The sequence below is a fragment of the Schistosoma haematobium genome, chromosome 4 (genome assembly GCF_000699445.3).
Source record: "Schistosoma haematobium chromosome 4, whole genome shotgun sequence".
In the NCBI taxonomy this organism is placed as follows: domain Eukaryota; kingdom Metazoa; phylum Platyhelminthes; class Trematoda; order Strigeidida; family Schistosomatidae; genus Schistosoma; species Schistosoma haematobium.
Window position 1 is genome coordinate 31,923,277 of NC_067199.1, and position 18,995 is coordinate 31,942,271.

Consider the following 18,995-nt stretch of genomic DNA (forward strand, 5'->3'; position numbering starts at 1 on the left):
TTCAATAGATATCTCAGTCGACATAAGCGAAACGTCTCAGCCTTTAGTACTGAACAGGCGTTTCGGAAGCTGAACTGAATTCGGTAGTGTGCTAAAGATGAATTACAAAGAGTATAAGACGGTAATTTTATCCCTTCTCGGAATATCCATACCCATTACGTTCATGACGAAAGTAAATTACTGAAGAACACGAGGTTTAAATTCATATTTATGGTGTTTCAGTGTGCACTTGGTCGTAAGCGTTGTAGCGGTAAATAAATCGCCAAAATAAATAGCTCTGTAAGTCTCCAACATTGGATGCTGACCCATTAGTTTTAGCGGACTCACCTAGCTGAAGGCGCTCGGTCATGCATCCGCACCAGATCACGAGTGGGAACGCCGTGCTCAATATCCCCTGCAATCACTAACCAGATTAGATCAGACGATCCTCGATATATTGATAGCCTATCAAATATATCTTCGAACTTCCCCGCTTCTGTCTTTTGAATTTCATTTGGTGGGTACGATTCATAAAATGTGTTACTGGTTAAAGCGTTGTCAAACTCCGAATACCTGTGACATCCTCAGCGTAAGCCACAAGGTCTAACAATGAATCAAAAACAGTGTGAACCTTAAGTAACATGTGACTTTTAACGTTTAATTTTCTGAACTGTCAACTAGTGTTCCACGTAACTTTGTACGTTGAGTAACATGTTTATACGAAAATGCCAAACCAATCAAGGTAATTTAGGTCGATTATCACAATGAAATAGAATCAGTCACCATACATAATAGGCAAAAGTACAAGATTATAGTAGGAAGACAGGTGTACTTATAGTAGTAAAAAAATGACATGTTATAAAATCATTCAAGTTGCTCATTGATGGTTTGTGATCCATGTTTTAGAAGGTTGTCGTTCGAAGATGTTTTTGGCTGGTGATGTCGCAATAATAATCAATGGACGGAGTAGTGGAAAGTATTAGGGGTGGAACAGGTAAGCAGGTTACTGTTGTTGATGTGAAGACTAAGAAATCTCAACTCTCAACAAATAACTTATATAAGTATGTTTCACGTTGTTCCGTAATAACACAACAATTTCAATTCCTAGGCAAAGGAAACAGTATGACAGATTCAGAGAAGCCGAAAAATGCACAAAACAGGTTTTGAGGAATATGGCGAGCGATAGTAAGTGGTAAGCAATGCTGCCAGAGAGAAAATTCAAGAATTTTTCGCAGGAATCATCAATGTGTAAGACGCTAGTTTCTTTAACACATCTCTGCGAAGTCTTCTTTATGTTAAAAAAGATGGCTCGGAATATACGAAATCATTTCTCTACAAATATGGTGGTCCAGATATTCCACTTCCTCTTCTAAAGCTGTTTACTCTCTCTATGGAAACCGGTTCTTACCCTTACCGTTGGAAAACCGCGTACATCATACCTCGTTACAAATCTGGAGATAAGACTGACATGAACAATTACCGGCCAATAAATATTACTCCAGTTATTTCTAGGATTATGGAAAAAATTATAAGTGATGAACTTTCCAACTATTTACTTGCTGGAAAATTTATCAATGATACTCAACATGGATTTCTTAAAAATCGTTCTTGCATGACATGTCATTTTGACTTCTTTAATTTAGTCTATTCTCTACGTAGCCAAGGATATCTAGTCTTAGTGCTATATCTGGACATTTCTAAAGCCTTTGACATGGTTAGCCACCAACTTCTTATAGGTAAACTCGCATCCCATGTGGTTCAAAATCCTTTGCTTGCTTGGTTTGATTCTTTTCACAGCAATCGACATCAAATAGTTAAAATTAACTCTTCATTGTCTAACGCTGTCCCTGTTAGAATTGGTGTAATACAAGGTAGTGTCTTAGGCTCTTTGCTCTTTTTAGTGTTTGTCAATGATATTTGTGAAAGTTTTCGTGTCGGTAAGCCCCTTCTATATGCAGATGATCTTAAAGCAGTATATTCCTTTTTACCCACACGACCTGAAAAATATGCAAAATCGCATCAGCATGGAGCTTAACAAGGTAGCACAGTGGTGCTTAAAATGCTTACTGGAGCTTAATATGGCTAAATGTGGATGGATATGCTTCGGCGATACATCACTCAACCTAGACATTACCATCGATGGAGAAGTGTTATCTAGGTTACATACAGTAGTAGACTTAGGACGCAGATATTCCCAAGACTTGTCGTTTACAGAACATATATTAAAACAGACCTCTAAGTCTCAACGTCTAATAGGTTACATAACTCGAAATCTTTACAATACTGAGTCACGTATTCTAATGTACAAAGTTTGTGCTCGACCTCGTCTAGAATATTGCACGTTTATTCTTAGCAGTGCTCTCATAAAGAAAAAATTAAGACTGGAATCAGTACAGAGACGATTTACACTTCGTATTCTTGGAGCTGATTGTACCTTAACTTATAATTCTAGATGTAATAAACTTGGGCTAGGCCCTTTGTGGGGGAGGAGACTCAAACTAAATCTTATCTTTTTCTTCAAACTACTTCATAAACTATCGTTTACATCCGATAACGCGATTCAATATGCAGAAACCTCTCATTATGACATCCGTAATTCCTTGGCACTAGTGAAACAAACTCATCCTAAATCATCTCTTTATATGAATTACTTCACCTGTAAGTTTTCTAGACTCTGGAATAACCTACCACAATCTATCCGCACGATAAAATCACTCCAATTATTTGTTCGCTGCATCGATGCACACTGCTCCTCTGAAAATGCATTGAATGGTCTAGCGCCTTTAAGTGTATCTCATTCCACAAGTGATATTTTAGGAACTTTAAATGTTTAGCCATCTTTATTAGTGAACTCCCTTAGTAAAACCACCCACTTGCTGTCAATATGTTAACACCTCCCCTAGCGACTTTAACTAATTTGAATAACATAACCAGTATATCACTGTGTCACATAACACACGCATTTAGGTAGGCCTGATTCATATATTTTGGTAATTACTGCTTTGTTTTTTCGTGCTCTGTGTTTTCGTTTTAATTTCTCTAGTTGTAGATAATTATCATTAATTCGATCTGGCACACGAATTGGCCTTAATTACTCTGTTAATAAATCAACAGGCTGTCCATTTAAGAAATATTAAAAATTCCTGGCTGATGCATTGGATCGCTGTTATATATGTACTACTTAAACAACTACTGAACTAGTATACTTAAAACTTTCTTCTATCACATGTTTGTTCTGCACGTCTGACGTTATTATTTATATCAAATTGATCATGCCTGTAAACTGGCGTGAATTCTGTAATTATTATTATTTTTCAGAATATAAATTAATATTATTATTATGGAGATGTGACAGGAACTGTATACTATGAGAAGCTTTTTGTGGTTGTATTTTCAACATATTTTTCTGTATCAGATGTTTTTTTCATTTATCAGTAGTAATAATGCCACAATAAACTTTTTCCAAATTTTATTTTTGTCTTCTTTGTAGTTTCATGGGAAGGCATACTGATAATTTTAAAGGGTAACTGATTGTGAAAATTAGAGACAACTAAGTGTTTGCTTTCTAAGTGGTTTTATATACAGTTCCTGTATATGTTCAGAAAGCGGGAAGAAAAGGCTATCAGTGCCGACCATTACTCATATAGTTTTTATTTCTCAGATAAGTTACATGTAACGTTATTAACGTGACTCTGTTTTTCTCATTGCAGGACAATAAAGGGAAAACGTACTGAAAGAAGACGAACAAGCAGAATGATGGATGAGACTACTTCGTAATAAGGTTTATCTTTTGGCACTGGAACCGCATCAACAGATTTTTGAAATGTGTATGTTGTACTTCTACGTCGCGTGGTTCTTCTCGAGGCATTCACCGATGCTAACATTTGTGCTGTTGTTCCAGATCTCCGCTCCTCCAAGTAAATGCTGATAATACGTGCTACAAACGCCATGCAGGTGAGTTGTTGTTACTGTCAGAGACTTCGACTACTGCTTCTATCCAGTCTGAATACAGCTGACTTTGTTTTAGACAAATAGTGTAGAACGTAAATAAAAAGGGATTAGAGATGGGTTACAGCCAAGAGAGTGTCAAACTCGATGGGATGCTCTTGATCGAACTTTTACAGAAGATTGAAGAAGCTAATAGTAGAGTTTGTGAGAAAGTACAGCTTAGCTTTCCCTAACGAACACACCTGCAATCCAGTAAATGAAAATGAGGCAGGAGACAACATTGTGATTGCAAACGGTGAACCTAAGTTGATGGCAGCAGGATTGAGTTTAAGGCATTTTACAACCCTTTGGATTACCTTATTGACTCTTTTCCCTCTAGTACTACAAGTATAATTTGAATTCTCTCTTGCAAGTCAAGACTGTACGTGGAGTGCTCTGACATATACTGTATCTGTATCCCCACACAACATTATGAGGTAATCATTCCTCTCTTGCACACATTCCCATAAATATTGTGACATCACTTCCCGAGGCCTGCTGTAAATATAAAAGTTTAGTGTTGTAGGTCTGCATGTTGGTTAGTGCTTTGCCACCGTTCACTAGCAACCTATGACGAATGTTCTGGAGTTTTTAAGTGCAATAATTCGAAAGTCTTATAACGATTCTCCATTGATTTATAGCCCCGATCCGGACAATACAGTCTCGTTAGCGACAGGAAAAGGAAAGAAGTTGTAGTCATCAGTAAACGTGTGCTGAACAAGCAATTGTTTGTTTACATGGGTGATGTTTCTTTGACCTATATTCTTGATCATATTCCTTGGTCGCTTTTACATGGGAAAATGCACGTTATTGCATCGCGGTGTTAAGCTTTCACCGCTTTAAAACCACTGTTGCCAGATGACTACAACATATTCGAGAGACTGGAAGGACCGTTCACTGAAGTACTTGGTTACAAACGAACATGAGGAAGACACGCAGCCATGCGTAACAGAGAAGCAGAAGAGGTAAATTGGTAAACGTATGCAATTCATTCATTTTTTGGGCTGTTACATACACAATGAGAGACTAATTATGCACCCTTGATGAACTAGAGGTTGCTAAAATGGAAGCCACATGCGTCTCAGTCTACTTTCTTGTTGTCAGTATTTTGTCTGAGAACTTTTCCCCTATAGCTAAGTAAGTATCCAGTGAGTAAATATTCACAAAGCAGTTAATCTGAAACAGGTGTCCTCATCACACCTCCCATTGAGTTCAATTGCAGTTAGTAACCCGTAAATTTGAGTAGCCGTAATTATGATAGCCAAATGTTGCACAGCGATGACACCAAAATGATTCTGAAAGCAGTCAGTGATCTTCCTGACAAGATGACCAAACTGCCTGCTTACATCAAAAGTTCATCTATGGATACTTAGGACAGGTACAGCAATAGTCAAACAAAACGTGTCTAGCTTAAGTGCTGACACTGGAATTGGCAGCTACTCATACCATATGAGGGACTAAACGTAAGACAGGCATCAGTAATTACGGATTGTGCAGGACGATTCAAAGTTAGTTCACACAATAGTCTTAATATATTTATAGACGTTCTGTGTTCACGGTTCCAAAGCGCAATCTTCCCAGAGAAAGAAATAACGTAAGCCATTGATATTACGAGCCAGACTTTCTTACATAATGCAAGAAATAAAGTAAATACTCATGGATGTTGATCCAAAGAAAGGGTAAGCTAAATGTACTTTTGATTTGTTATTGAATACCTGTTTCTGACTTTGTACTAGTTTCTTGTAAACATTTATACTCAAATAGTTGTTTCCTGCCTATCATATTTTCAACTGGCTTCGCTAGTACTAACGTACTATTGGTACGCCATTAATATTTCAGATGGCGTTATGGATTCCTAGTTTAGATTATTGCTACGGCATTCATCTGTCTACTATGAGCAATTTGACTGTTTTGATATTGCTTTTGTAATTTAGAAGAGTAATTTTTTGTTAGAATACTTTGAACGACAATGCGACATCAACCTGATGTACGAAACGGAAATGTAGCCGCAATTGTTAAGAAATCGAAGATGTCGATTGTGAAAAGGCGATCTACTTGTACTTTTTTAAAACTCAGACATACAATGTCATTTATAACGCATCAGTCTTCTAACTGCAGCAATGCCTATCTATCGCGTTCGTTATTGCAGATGCCGACAAGATAAGTTTACTTGAAATCGTACTTATTTGGCGGAGTTAACTGAAAGAAAACACGAATATATGCTTAGTAAATTGTAAGCACTTGTTATAATGTCGGTAGGCCTTCAAGGATAATGGCTAATCATGGAGTTTTTCCGAAAAACGTCGACGGGTTTCGCAGTAGTTTAAGAAAGTTTTGGAGAGAACCATATGATATCAACGACATATCAACAGGTAAGTGCAATTCATGCCCAAAAAAGAAATTAGGGGGTGAGAATCATGCGTACCAACGCACTGATGCACAATAAGCTAGGAAACATTGGGTTATCGCATCATCTCAACACTCAGCCGACGACTTATTGATGAACGATTATTGAGAGGCTTTGGTGGTTCTGTTCGCTCTTTCTACCAAATCATGGTGCGCGGTAGTATGTGTTTTCCGGAATCCCAACGTCTGGCATACCTGAGCGAAGAGATGACTTTTAAAGGCTGGACCTTGGTCAGGAGGGTGTGAAAATGGATTGACGTGACGGAAAACCTTATGTTAACTCTTGAAATTAACCACCCGTAGGATCACTGAAACGTCACTGAACCCTTGACAAAACCTTGGTCAACCATTTCTACGTTAGGCAGCATAACACTAAGCGTTCGACGGTTCCGCGCAATGTACTGGCTCATAATACAGTGACTACAGCGGTTACTCTGTCTTTTTTCTGCCACAATTTCTTTAAGGAAGATGATGCTTGATTCTATACAATGATCAAAGAAGCCACAAGGCATAGATACCACTACAGGGTAATCCAAATATGTTCGTGATAAAATCTAGGATGTCACACTGTTTTCATCCAGCTAGAGTGCACCCACTATCAATGATGATTATGTACATCACATCAGACTAGGCGGGCACATTAGTTGTAGGTATCAGTAGAAGATGGCTGATGACTGCAATCACCTCACTGTGGTATTTATACGAAATAATGATTCTTTTGTACTTGATGGCCCGCTGATTACGAATTCCAAGCATAATACTTTAGTTTCTGTCCATCTAGTTTTACCTGCCTTAAATTGCACCATTCCGTTAGCTCTTAGTACATTTATCCAAATACCTCTAGTCATCATGCTCATCCAATCAGAAACATGGTGTAGATCACCAGCGTTAATGATCTGTGTTGAAACATTGTAGGCCTACTCGAGTAAAACGGAAACGGTGTGATGAACCAGGTAACTTCCACGTCAGACCTTGCTGTCAGCACCTAACGTGGATTACTCCTTCGTCTTATCGAGGTACTATGCCTACTTTGAAGACCGTACAACACAAGACCTCATTATGGGAATATATTAGTAAGAACATGTACAGAGAAGATAGTGTGACTACCACTGCGTGGGCCGGTCCTTGGCATACGATTAAATGATGGGCGTTGGTTGTCAGTGACATTGTCAGGGATCGATGAACTCTTTGATATTCAATGAACAACAGTCGGATTATTTGGCTAGGTCTCAGTGGCATTCTACTGGCCCTACAATGGTAATTCCCCTAGTCGCTACTGTGTGTTGGCCATTTGTTTCTGATCGTCGTTACCACTATGCAATTATATGGCTTAGTTAGTTGTCATGATTGGGTCTTGCCACACTGGAATCGCCAGGTACTTCCTGACGGTCCTTCGTACAGACCATGTTCTATCTGACCTAACCTTTGAATGCTTAGTCATATTACCTGGATCGTTTTTGTACACAGAATGAAGTGTACTATAAGTTTTAAAATACACATTGTTCTGTCTTATGAACTTGTCCACTGCTTTAGACGACGAGAGGTAATGTATGGATGTGTGCATGGTTGTCTAACTTTGTAGTGAACTATCCTATCAAAGAACCCACAGTTACGTCTCTTAATAAAGCCATAGTGAGCGCCTAAAATTCGCAGACAACTAGCGAGCCATTCTAAAGTGAGTTTGAGTAATTCAAACATTCCATTAGGTTCAGGATGACGTTGAGAATAAGTGTTGGGAATTAGGATTGTGATCTGAGGTTTTTGGCCCAGATTAGGTGTGCTAGATTGTGGGATAGTAGGGAATTTGTTACTTATGTATTCCAAGAATAGATCGAAAATACATATCTCAGACTGATAGAAATTTATATATCACTAGAAAGAAGTGATTCATTTATTCCAAATACGTTGACGGATAGGGTCATTTGTTGCAAATAGCATGATTAAATCATCACGAGGTGAAAAGTAAATTTCTGACGTTTGTCATTTTTTTCAGAGAAAATAACCTGACCATTTGGTTCCTGTCTTCTTGTTAAAATAAGAGTTAGCTCATTCGATGGACATGCTGTGAGTGATGACTGAAGAAGTGAGAAGCGGACCGTTATATTCCAGTGGCTTGTACGAACATAAATAAGCAACTTAGCAGGCTGAATAGGTGGATAGCACGCACATTACGAAAGTCATCAAGATGTATAACGAGACAAGCCCTAACTCGGAAACCCGAAGTCATTTGTAAAGGAGGAAAGCTAAACAAGACACCGGGCATAGAATTTGAGACAGACATCAAAAGAATTAATAACAATTAAAAACAATTCTAAAGGAAAGCCCACGAAAGAGTTGGTTTGAGAATCCTAGTCCGTAGCCTATTCTCCTTCACGAGGAGTAGAGTAATAAGGAAGAAAAATAAAATTGAATTCTCTATGTTGTCTCTCTAACGCACTTTATGTAAGATTTTCGTGTAGCTCAGGTGATCGTTTGTATTTGACAGCTTTCCGTGTAATACGCTTTTGATATGTGTGTACTTATATGGATATGGAAATGTCTTCATACATACATTTCCTGAAGTAGCTTTTTGTTGTTCTCTTTATTACATGTAATGTTACTTCTATTTCTCTTTGTATTCGAGCGCATTTCATTAGAACTTGATTTTGGACTACTGTCGACAAATCGTTTCCAATATCTAAATTGTGATCAAGTAATCTTGCGTCAAAGTGGAGTTCGCTAACAGACTCAGTTTTGCTTTACTTAATATTCCTGATTTACGCTTCCAATATTGGACTACTGTTCATAAGTTGTTCCTGTGTATACTGATTCGTTTTGTTCTGCATCTCTGGGGTCGTACTGTGTTTTCTCTTTTCCAGGGACATTTATTATCGGTAGTCGGGAGTGAGTGGTATAGTTCTTGGGTTAAATACGCAATTGTTGTTCGGTAGCTGTTTGTTAACTCTTGGAGCAGACTGACAGACCGTCGTTTTTGTTTACATCGAGTAGTATTTCTTGAATGGTGGAAGCATACCTCTTTACTGTAACAAGCAACTGGTCGATGTTTTTGCAACTATAGTCCTTGTTGCCCAACAGTTTGTATTTATCAAGTGCTGTTACAATCAGCGTCTGTAACTGCTGTAAAAAGAAATTTTTCGGCATGCATTGTCTTGTTTAAAAATGTTTAGTGGCCCTGGAATATCTGACTCCAGTTAGATCGTATGAATGATTGTTACTGAATGATTGCTATCGAAATATACATCCTGGCTACCCTCGTATATATTTATCAACTTATATCGCGTTGGTGAATAAAGGAATTAAATAAGCCAAATATGATAATGAATTTTGAATACGTGTTTTTCATATAATCGTTGGTCGAGATGTAAACCAACTCAATTTATTCAAGAGTTAATCGATATCTATAGTCAGAAGAAAATAAGTTTCGTATATGTGATGAGTCAGATAAGAAACGTACCCACATACGCTTACACAACAACAATCAAGGTTAGTAAGCCAGCAAGTCACAAGATCAAAATGTGTTTTGAGAAGAATGAACAGAGTAGTCTGCCAGGAAACTAGAAAAACCTAAGTGGGCTTAACATAGAGCTAGACACTACAGGTGTCATGAATATTCAGGGATTGAAGGCTCCGCAGTTTTTTATAACTTTATAATCGTGGATTGTAAACTCAGTCAAGCCAGAAGTCAGGAATGAAGAAGCTCGAAGGCATCTATGGTAGGTGGTCAACCTGTCGAGGAAGATATGGTCTAAGGTGACTAGTTGATGCGAGGGATGCGCAGGACGGTATACTTAACGGTGACCTGTTGCGGCTGGCTGACTGAGCGCCTTCAGCAAGGGCGTGTCCAGTAAAATTAATGAGGTCAGTATCAATTTTGAAGACTTACAAAACAATTTTTGAGGGTTCATTTACCGTTGCAACTTTGTGCCTATATTTCTCCATTTTCAAAAACACATGTACTGGCTCATTTGTACGGTTTTGGACGTTCTTATACGAAAATTACCATCTATCAACGTTTATAGTTACCCATAAACTGGATCTGTAGTAGTGTCGCTTAATACACCCTTCGACATTTCCTCATGAATCTATTGATTTTGGATCTCTCGATACTGATCGAAGATTTTCCACACACTTCGTTCACTAAATGCACTGCTGATCTCACTTCAGCTGTTTTATCCTTAGGAGGTCCACATATAGAAAACTCTCTTAATAACCCTTGTATTTGTTTTCACAGGATTGTGTCACAGACGGCAGTTGGACTAAGAACTTTAATAAATCACGGATATATACGATGTTGTTTGTGAAGCTTCCCGTGTTAAGGTCGAACCAGTGATAAGGACAACATTGTTTAGGACACGGAGTAGATAGACCTAGACCTTAACGGTTTTTATTTTTACTGCATTCCGTTCATTTTTGCTTCCAGACAGTCTTTGAGACATTAAAATGTTGGAATGGTAATACACGTTTGTACTGTTTCCATAGTGTTCAGACCAAGAAACAAGTGTGAGAACATCATCCAGCCATTCCGTTCCAAGACGTATCTGAAGTTCACGATTTTGTAATGTTCACCTATATATAAGTTGGCATCTAGGTTTTTGGTGCTTCGTCCACTAAATGAATAAGTGAGAAAGTGGGGAATAAAAAAGAACAAGAAGAAACGTAAACCAGCTTTTAAGTAAGGAGGTAGAATTTATTTAAAATTGTTCCTGAAAAAAATCTAACGACATTAAGTATTGATCAAAAATAAAGAGAAAACAGTCAGATAACTGAATCTAGAACTCAATAACAGTAGGACGTCAAATACGTTAAAACATATGTTTTCCGTGCATGTGATGGGTGTGGTGAAACATCTTATTCCCACAAATAAACCCGCGTCATTGAGTCAGAACAGTGGAGATCCATGACTTTTAACGATGTTAAAAACGGTACAACCGATAATTAGTAGTTAGGGACTTTAAGTATCTCAAAAAATCCAAAACACCATGAATCTCAATATACGGGCACTTTAAGATGACTTAGTGACGTACTTCAAGGATAGCAAAAATCGATAATGGGCGATATGTTTAGTACATGAACGTATAAAAGCTCATAGAGATAAGATGGATGTGATACTAATAAATTGAGTGTAGGCTAAAAGTAAAGATGGTATACTTGAACAGTACTTTCGCCGGTGGATGCAGACATTTATAATAAAAACAATTAAATGATCAACTTAGGGACATCAGATTATTGAAATGTAAAGATGCCACAAGTGTTTGGAGTTTGACAAAACCTTAACCAGTAACAACTTTTATAATCGAGACGTGCCAACCCAGTGGAATTAAAAATCAGAAGCAATGAGGTTCGAAGATATATTAGATAGAAAATAGATATGTCGAGAAATGATTAATCTGAGCTCTCTAGCGGCTGCAGGAGATGTGAAGCACGGCGTACACAATCGTGATCTGGTGTGGATGCGTGACTGAGCGCCTTCAGCTAAGTGAGTCCATTAAAACCAATGCGGTCAGTATCAAATGTTGAAGACTTTCAGAGACATTAGGTTTAGGGATTTATTTACCGCTACAAACGCTAAGAATATGAATTGATTATACGTCAAAATGGATAATCTGTAGCGTGGCGTCGAGTTGAGGTTAATTAAGAACACCGCTACCAAGAAACACGTGCCAAGTAAATCAGAAGGCGTAGGTTGAACGTAACCAAAGAAACCCATAAAATCCCCGAGAAGCCAAATACCAGAAGGCAATTAATGGACCAAGTCGATGTTTATTTGCTGGCGATCTCGTGGCATCGAAAGGATACCGAGATCGTGCCAGGATACAAGCTTGGTTACAGAACGTAACCGAATTCGCGCGAAGTTACAATCAAAGTGTAAGTATGAGAATGGAAGCACAAAATAGCTGTCATTAGCACAGTTAAACAAAAGCACATTAAAACAAACACTGGTACAGTTGATTATAATAAGAATTGTTTCTATTAAACCAGTCGTGTTCTCGTGATAAATGGTGAGTCACTACAAATCTTTCCCGCCAACTCAGGGATAATGTCCTGTCCAATATCGATAAGAATATGACGCATTAAGTCGCTCCAAAGTTGAGCAGCTAACTGTAAGATATTAGTTATTTTAGAAATACAAGAAACATATAGTTGATTACCTGTCCGAAACAATAAACGTTTCTTACAGTAGCGAGATAAAGTCTCCATCTCTCTGTGTCCACCAATGTTAGTTATAAAGGAATTATTGTGGTCTTTTGAAGACTAGAATCTATTGATTTCAAATTTCGAACCTAACTAAAATATTTGGTAATCCCAGTGTTAATCGTTAAATCATGGTAAGGTCTTTCGTAAGTAAATGGTCGTTTCTGAGTGTAAATATTGTTTACGGTTATCAGTATTCTTTCGAGAAAGTGAACTATCTCAAGACTGAATATTTTCAAAAGACAATTGCCATCTTTGTAAAGCTGATTGCTAGTATTGAAGACTTAGTATACAGTTTGTTCAACTCCTAAAACAACTACTGGGACAGAAAATGCACAAGCATTTTCCCAGGATACAACCTTATTAAAATAATTGCGCGCTTCGTTGACAGTTTTTCCAGCACATGGTAGTTATATCAGTAAGTCTGAAAATTAATAGGATGATATTGATGACTTTTTACTATGCTCTTATGGCACCTCACTCATACTTGAGTCTGTATACACTTAATTTCATCAAGCCCTTCAATTAATTTACCTAAAAGACAGTGTCGTTCGAAAATTGCTATTTGTCTGTATCGCCGTATTGCTATTATTATCATATCTGAGTGAGCGTGCGTGATCACGAGCTATGGCTTATACACGTATTCCTCTTTCTAGATTAAATGTTACTTGATTAAATCCCTCTCTGATTCATTCGCTTCCCTATATATATATATATATATATATATATATATATATATATTCGCTTTGATTCACTAGGATTTACATGAATCCGGATTGTGTGCATGTGAACTTGTCATATATGCTGTACACTAATAAACCATGATAAATGCTTCGTATTGTCTTTTGGAATTTATGTACCGTTGGGAGTTATGTAGTGACAGTTATCTGGATGTGTGATATAGGAAAACTTAGAAATTATCTCGGAGATATTCCACTACACTTTCTATCATGGCTGAACCAACCACTATATATGTATACACAAGTGAAGGTTTGACACGAATAAATGTAATCAAAATGGAGGTGTATGAACCGGAGAAAAGGACCTTAGCACAAGCAAACAAAACTAGTAGTCTCAACACTGTAACACAGTTGTCAGAGGAACGCAATAATTTGGTTTGAAACTACTGTCAATTTATCACATATAAACTTATCTACGATGTGATTATAAACCATCCACAGTTAAATTATTTATAAGAGTTATTTAGAGTTTCATATTAAGATTGTCTATTTGATATCTTCATATTTCTTTTTATTCTACAATATTAGAATTAGAATTGAGCCAGCACCCTAGGTAGTATGATTCGGACTTATGAAAACCCTTCAATTATTAGGATAAGTTATGCTTTCCTCCTATTTGGTTAGTCGTAAAATGACTTTATGAAGATTACACTCATAGCATTGCCTCATGATCTATCTCATCTGAATAACGTAACAACTATCCACCAATGACATTCTAAATATTTTAACATCATCTATATTGTGATTACTATAATTGTTAATGCGAAATGTTATGTGTTAATTGTGTACATAAAATGTTTAGTCAACCAATATGATTATGCAAATAAGCTAAATCTCTTACAAATATCACATCTAATAAGTAAATAAAGGACTAAAGCTGGTCAAAGGATTATAAACACTAATTCACTTTCAGATTTTGAGTTTTCTAAATTTATCACAGAATTATTAAGAATCAATATTATAATGACATCTTCGTCAATGTCAGTATTTACCTTAAGTTATCTTGGACATTCTACTATTCAAAAATCTAATGATTGTGAACTGGAAACAATTTATGAATTATTGATTGATTATTATTTGAAATTTCTTCGACAAATATCGTCTTCAAAACTGACTGCATCATCTGTATCACCAAATAATTACAAACCTGTTTTATCTTATAAAACAGTAATGACAGAAAATTATGACAGTGTAATATTAGCCATTGGAAATGGTCATATTCTTATCAAATCATTAGATTACAAAGGAAATAAAAAAAAGGATGACAAATCGAAAAATTCATCAGTATTATCGTCGTTATCATCACAAATGGATGAAGATTTTTCGGCGTATCAATTGATCTATTTTAACTGTTATTACTTTGAAGTCGTAACACCTGTTGGGAGTAATATTAGTCATAATAGTGCTCACACTGGTAACAATAATAAGAATCGTGATCACTGTTACGCTTATTTTCGTCGAATAATCGATACACGTCGTTGTATCCCTGAGGATGCATTGATCAAGTTAGATAATCAAATAACAAGTTGGTTATTACGTTATCGCACAGTATTACGTCCGCCATTGATTTATTTTATGGTCCCTCGTTTATCAGCGAACGGTGAGAATTGTTTAACTTGTTATGTATTTCTAGCGGAAAACATACAAATCGGTTTAAATGTTTTACGTTGCTTTTCGGAATTGCGAAAATCATCTCCAGAGACAAACATTTTACCGAGAACATTGTGTAAATGTGATGCTTTAAAACCGATTAAGAGTGGGGCAATTCATTATCAATCAAAAAAGCTGAATGATAAATTAAATACAAATAAGTACGAGAATTCTCAAGCAAACTATTTAAATGTTACAGAACAGAAACATTGTGAATGTTGTCAGCATAATCTAAAGTGTAAAGAATCTCCTTTATTATCAGAGAGAGCAACTAGATCACATATTGACCTGTTACAACGATTAAATTATCCATCTACATCAGAACCATCTATGAATGTTGTTTGTCCACAATGCAATTTAAAATATTATCCAGTTCATTCTAATCTATGTGAAAAGCACCGATCAAAGATAATCCAAATGAAGCTTGGTATTGAAGCAATGGATTACTACTATAATAACCATTCACAATATCAACAAAAACGTATCACTAATTCCGAAATTTCGAAACCAAATAATCGTAGAAGAGATTATTCAGCTCCAACACAACTAGAGCATCGAGTGAATCATACACATATTGATCCATACGGTCAAGAATGCCCACTTTGTCAGGTTAATGCCAACAGTGATTTTAGCACATCTGAACATACTGGAAGACCGTGTTGTCGATATAAAATTAACGAGCGTACACGATCAAGTAATAGAACTCGTCAATCTTGTTCAGCATCACGTTATTTTATCTCAAAATCAAGAGATAATTCAAAATACTGTCATGCTCATTTAGGTGGATCGTTAGAATTGTTGCCTTAAATGAAACATAATATTTAATATTGAATTATGCTTATCCATCTCTGAATTTTGTGCGATTGAAAAAAACCCACTATTCGCTTTTATCAAGCATATCCTCTTATTTTCAAATTTTTACTGTATAATGAGTTGTAGATAGTACTCTATCACATTTCACTATTGTTTTAATAAAATAAGGTATAACAAATTTTGTATTGTGCTAATTTTAAATACAGATTGCGTATACGTATAAATGTTATTCGAATAGTTTTCATACCCTATTAACATGGTGTAACATTTTCTTTGACGTAGTCAAATTTTCGTTTTATTGTTTGACCTTATTAGGATATTAAGTCTCTCTATTACACTGTTATTTGTTATGATGATATCTGTACTGCATATTATTTGTTGTTTAGATAAAATTGTATTACATTCACTCCTCACATTACCCTTGAATTTGATTGCTTATGAATAGAATGTACTATAAAATGCTATAAGTAGTAAGTTTCTAGAAGAAAATGTATGTTAGGTGAAATAGGTTTTGTCTTATAGCTAACAACTAAACATTTGTAATATAGAAATTCATTAGTATCATATTTTAAATATCATGTCGTTCAAAATACAAGGTTTACAGTTTACAGACTGTGATAATCCACCTTTAAATAGGTTAATGCATTTCATTTGAACAGAAATAAATAAGATTTTTTATAAAACTTTATACAGATCTTTTTATAGAGTTTATCATTTACCTATGACTACTAAATAGTTCATTATTAATAGTAAGAAAAGATATTATCTTAGGAAGCAATATTTAGATAATTAGTTTGAAATTATACATTTTCAATAAAGCTAATTGATCTTAGACAAGTGTTTATCGCTTTCTGTAAACAGTAATGTATAGAGATCTTAACCACAATAATAATTATTATTAAAGCCATTTCGCTAATAAATCATAAGAGTTTTGTACGTAATGAACATTAAGTCCTAAATTAGTAAACATTCTTCATGGGTTACATGAGATATGATCAACCAAATCTTCGAATGGTTGTTAACTTTTATCAATTACTTTGTTAGTTGACTGTGCTATACTGACCAATTTTAAGAGCATTCTGATCTATGAGCTGAGAAGCTGGTATAGGTGTAGATACGATGTTTTCTAGATATTTTGTGTAAAGGTTATTTCATGTTTATGTGATTAATATTACGAGTCACGTGTTTGACACAATTTGGATCATTATCTCTATTCTTTTATGTATAACTTAAAACATGTTAAAATGTTTATCCTTGTTTACTCTGATATAAGTAATTGTACATTAATTCAAATACTTGTATCATGATAATAATATTTAGAAAACATTAACATAAACAACGAAATGGCTTTGCCCTTTTATCATTTTTGCATATGACCTTAAGAAATTCATAATAAAATTTCTAGGTTTGTTGATGAAAATATATTGGATAGTGCCAATAATAGTTTTATTATCAGAACTTTTAATTTCATTCGAAAAATATTATTGTGATTGGTTAGCTTGTTTGTTGTTTAGCTGTAAAGTAACTCCAAACATAAGGCAGGATCGAATATTGAAATTCAAATACTAAACAAAATAGTACAGTTTGCTAATATCTTTTAAGGGTTTAGGAAGTGGAAACTTGACAAAATCATCGTATCCATGACCCCACCCCCGGCGAGATTCGAACCCAGGACCTATCAGTCTTGCGCGCGAGAGCTTAACCATCAGACCACTGAGCTGACTGCCATCCAAAGGTGTTAATGTCTAACTTCAACCAATCCACGAAATTGCACTACCGTACACTACTGTCTTCAGTGAGTTGATATCTCACAACAGACCTGGCTGAACTCCACTGGTAACGGCTTCTTACTAGAACTCCAGGAAATGCCTCTTGAAGTCAGTCACTAGTGAGCAGTTGATTATTATTAGAAGGGGTTTTGTGGAGATTTTTAGAAATTTGAATAGTTGAAATCATGATTGAACGCACAAAAAGTTGATCTGGCTAAACATGCCTTCAAATTAACTCGAAGTAAGACTTAAATTACTGGTATATGCACCTAGTGATAAGGGCGAAACATAAGAATGATCGTTTAAAGTTGTAGAGTATTTTTAAAGTTATTTTACGTATTAGATAAATATTCATCATGCCAAAAAAGTTTCTCATTTTGTTATTTACTTAGATATTTAGCGGAAAAATCTGTGTAAGTTAAAGGATATTTGCCTTGAAAAATAAGACCATTTAGAGAACAATCAAAAATGATGGATCTGTAGTTGTTATCACTTAGACGAAGACTCGTCAGGAATATGGGTTGACAATGGCTATTAGGATTAAAACCATAACATTCAGAACTCATGGCTAAGGGCTTCAGTTGCAATCAATAAACCGGAGTCCACCAGTCACTGTTTACAAATCCAGTCAATCAGTGTTGTTAATAAATTAATATCTCACTATTGATTTGGTTGACTTTGTCATAGTTCACCGCTAAAAAGTTCAGTAAACCCATCTTAAATCTATTTACTGACGAATATAGGACTATTACTTACTCAAATATCTTATGAAGTATAGACCATTAGATTCTGTCATAATGTTTCAAGGTTATCTTGCTTACCAAAAGTTTGAAGAATGTTCGGATTTATCCCATTTGGGCTTTTGAATGAATACTATTAAGATGTTTCAAACAGTGATGATATATACATTTAGTACTCTATGGGCTACAGTAGTTTGTTTATCTATATCAATTCATATATAGAGCCAATATTGAATAGAGTTTGTAACAAACTTGCAAAAATAAAACGTTTTAAAATCATTTTTCTCCGAAAAAATTCACTTTTTAATTCTCCTTAATATTTTAATAGGACAGAGAAAAAGGATTGAGAAGTATGAATACATATATATGTATAGTATTAATAATGTTTATGTAAGCATAAGAAAAAACAAAACAATCATCACTATTAAAATCGTTTGGTTCAGTTAAGCAATTATTACAATTAATTAAAACCAATCAATTTAAGCAGTTTAGTGAAGACGACGACGACGACGACAGAGAAGAAGAACAATCAGAAAATGTTATCACTATCCATTTACTATTAGAAATTATGTTAATGCTATTTGTTTGTTTATTCTCAAAAATATATATAATTACTAGTATTTATGTATATATATATATTACTAGTATGGCTATTCATAAAAATGAGATTTCTTTGGATGATAGCATTAATAATAATAATAATAATCAAAAGTGAAACT

The 18,995-nt window shown here is 35.5% G+C and overlaps 2 protein-coding genes across 2 annotated transcripts; both read left to right on the forward strand.

Annotated features, from left to right (window-relative positions):
• Positions 1-2,057: 2,057 nt before the first annotated feature.
• On the forward strand, positions 2,058-2,813 carry MS3_00007864 (uncharacterized protein; the record flags this gene model as incomplete). The annotated part of the gene is made up of 1 exon (XM_035732937.1): positions 2,058-2,813. One exon carries the CDS (start codon positions 2,058-2,060, stop codon positions 2,811-2,813), a length of 756 nt encoding a protein of 251 aa, XP_035589923.1.
• An 11,454-nt stretch (positions 2,814-14,267) lies between these two features.
• MS3_00007865 (uncharacterized protein) lies at positions 14,268-18,807 on the forward strand (the record flags this gene model as incomplete). The annotated part of the gene is made up of 2 exons (XM_012936324.3): positions 14,268-15,935; positions 18,610-18,807. One exon carries the CDS (start codon positions 14,268-14,270, stop codon positions 15,759-15,761), a length of 1,494 nt encoding a protein of 497 aa, XP_012791778.2. The 3' UTR covers positions 15,762-15,935; positions 18,610-18,807.
• Positions 18,808-18,995: the final 188 nt, after the last annotated feature.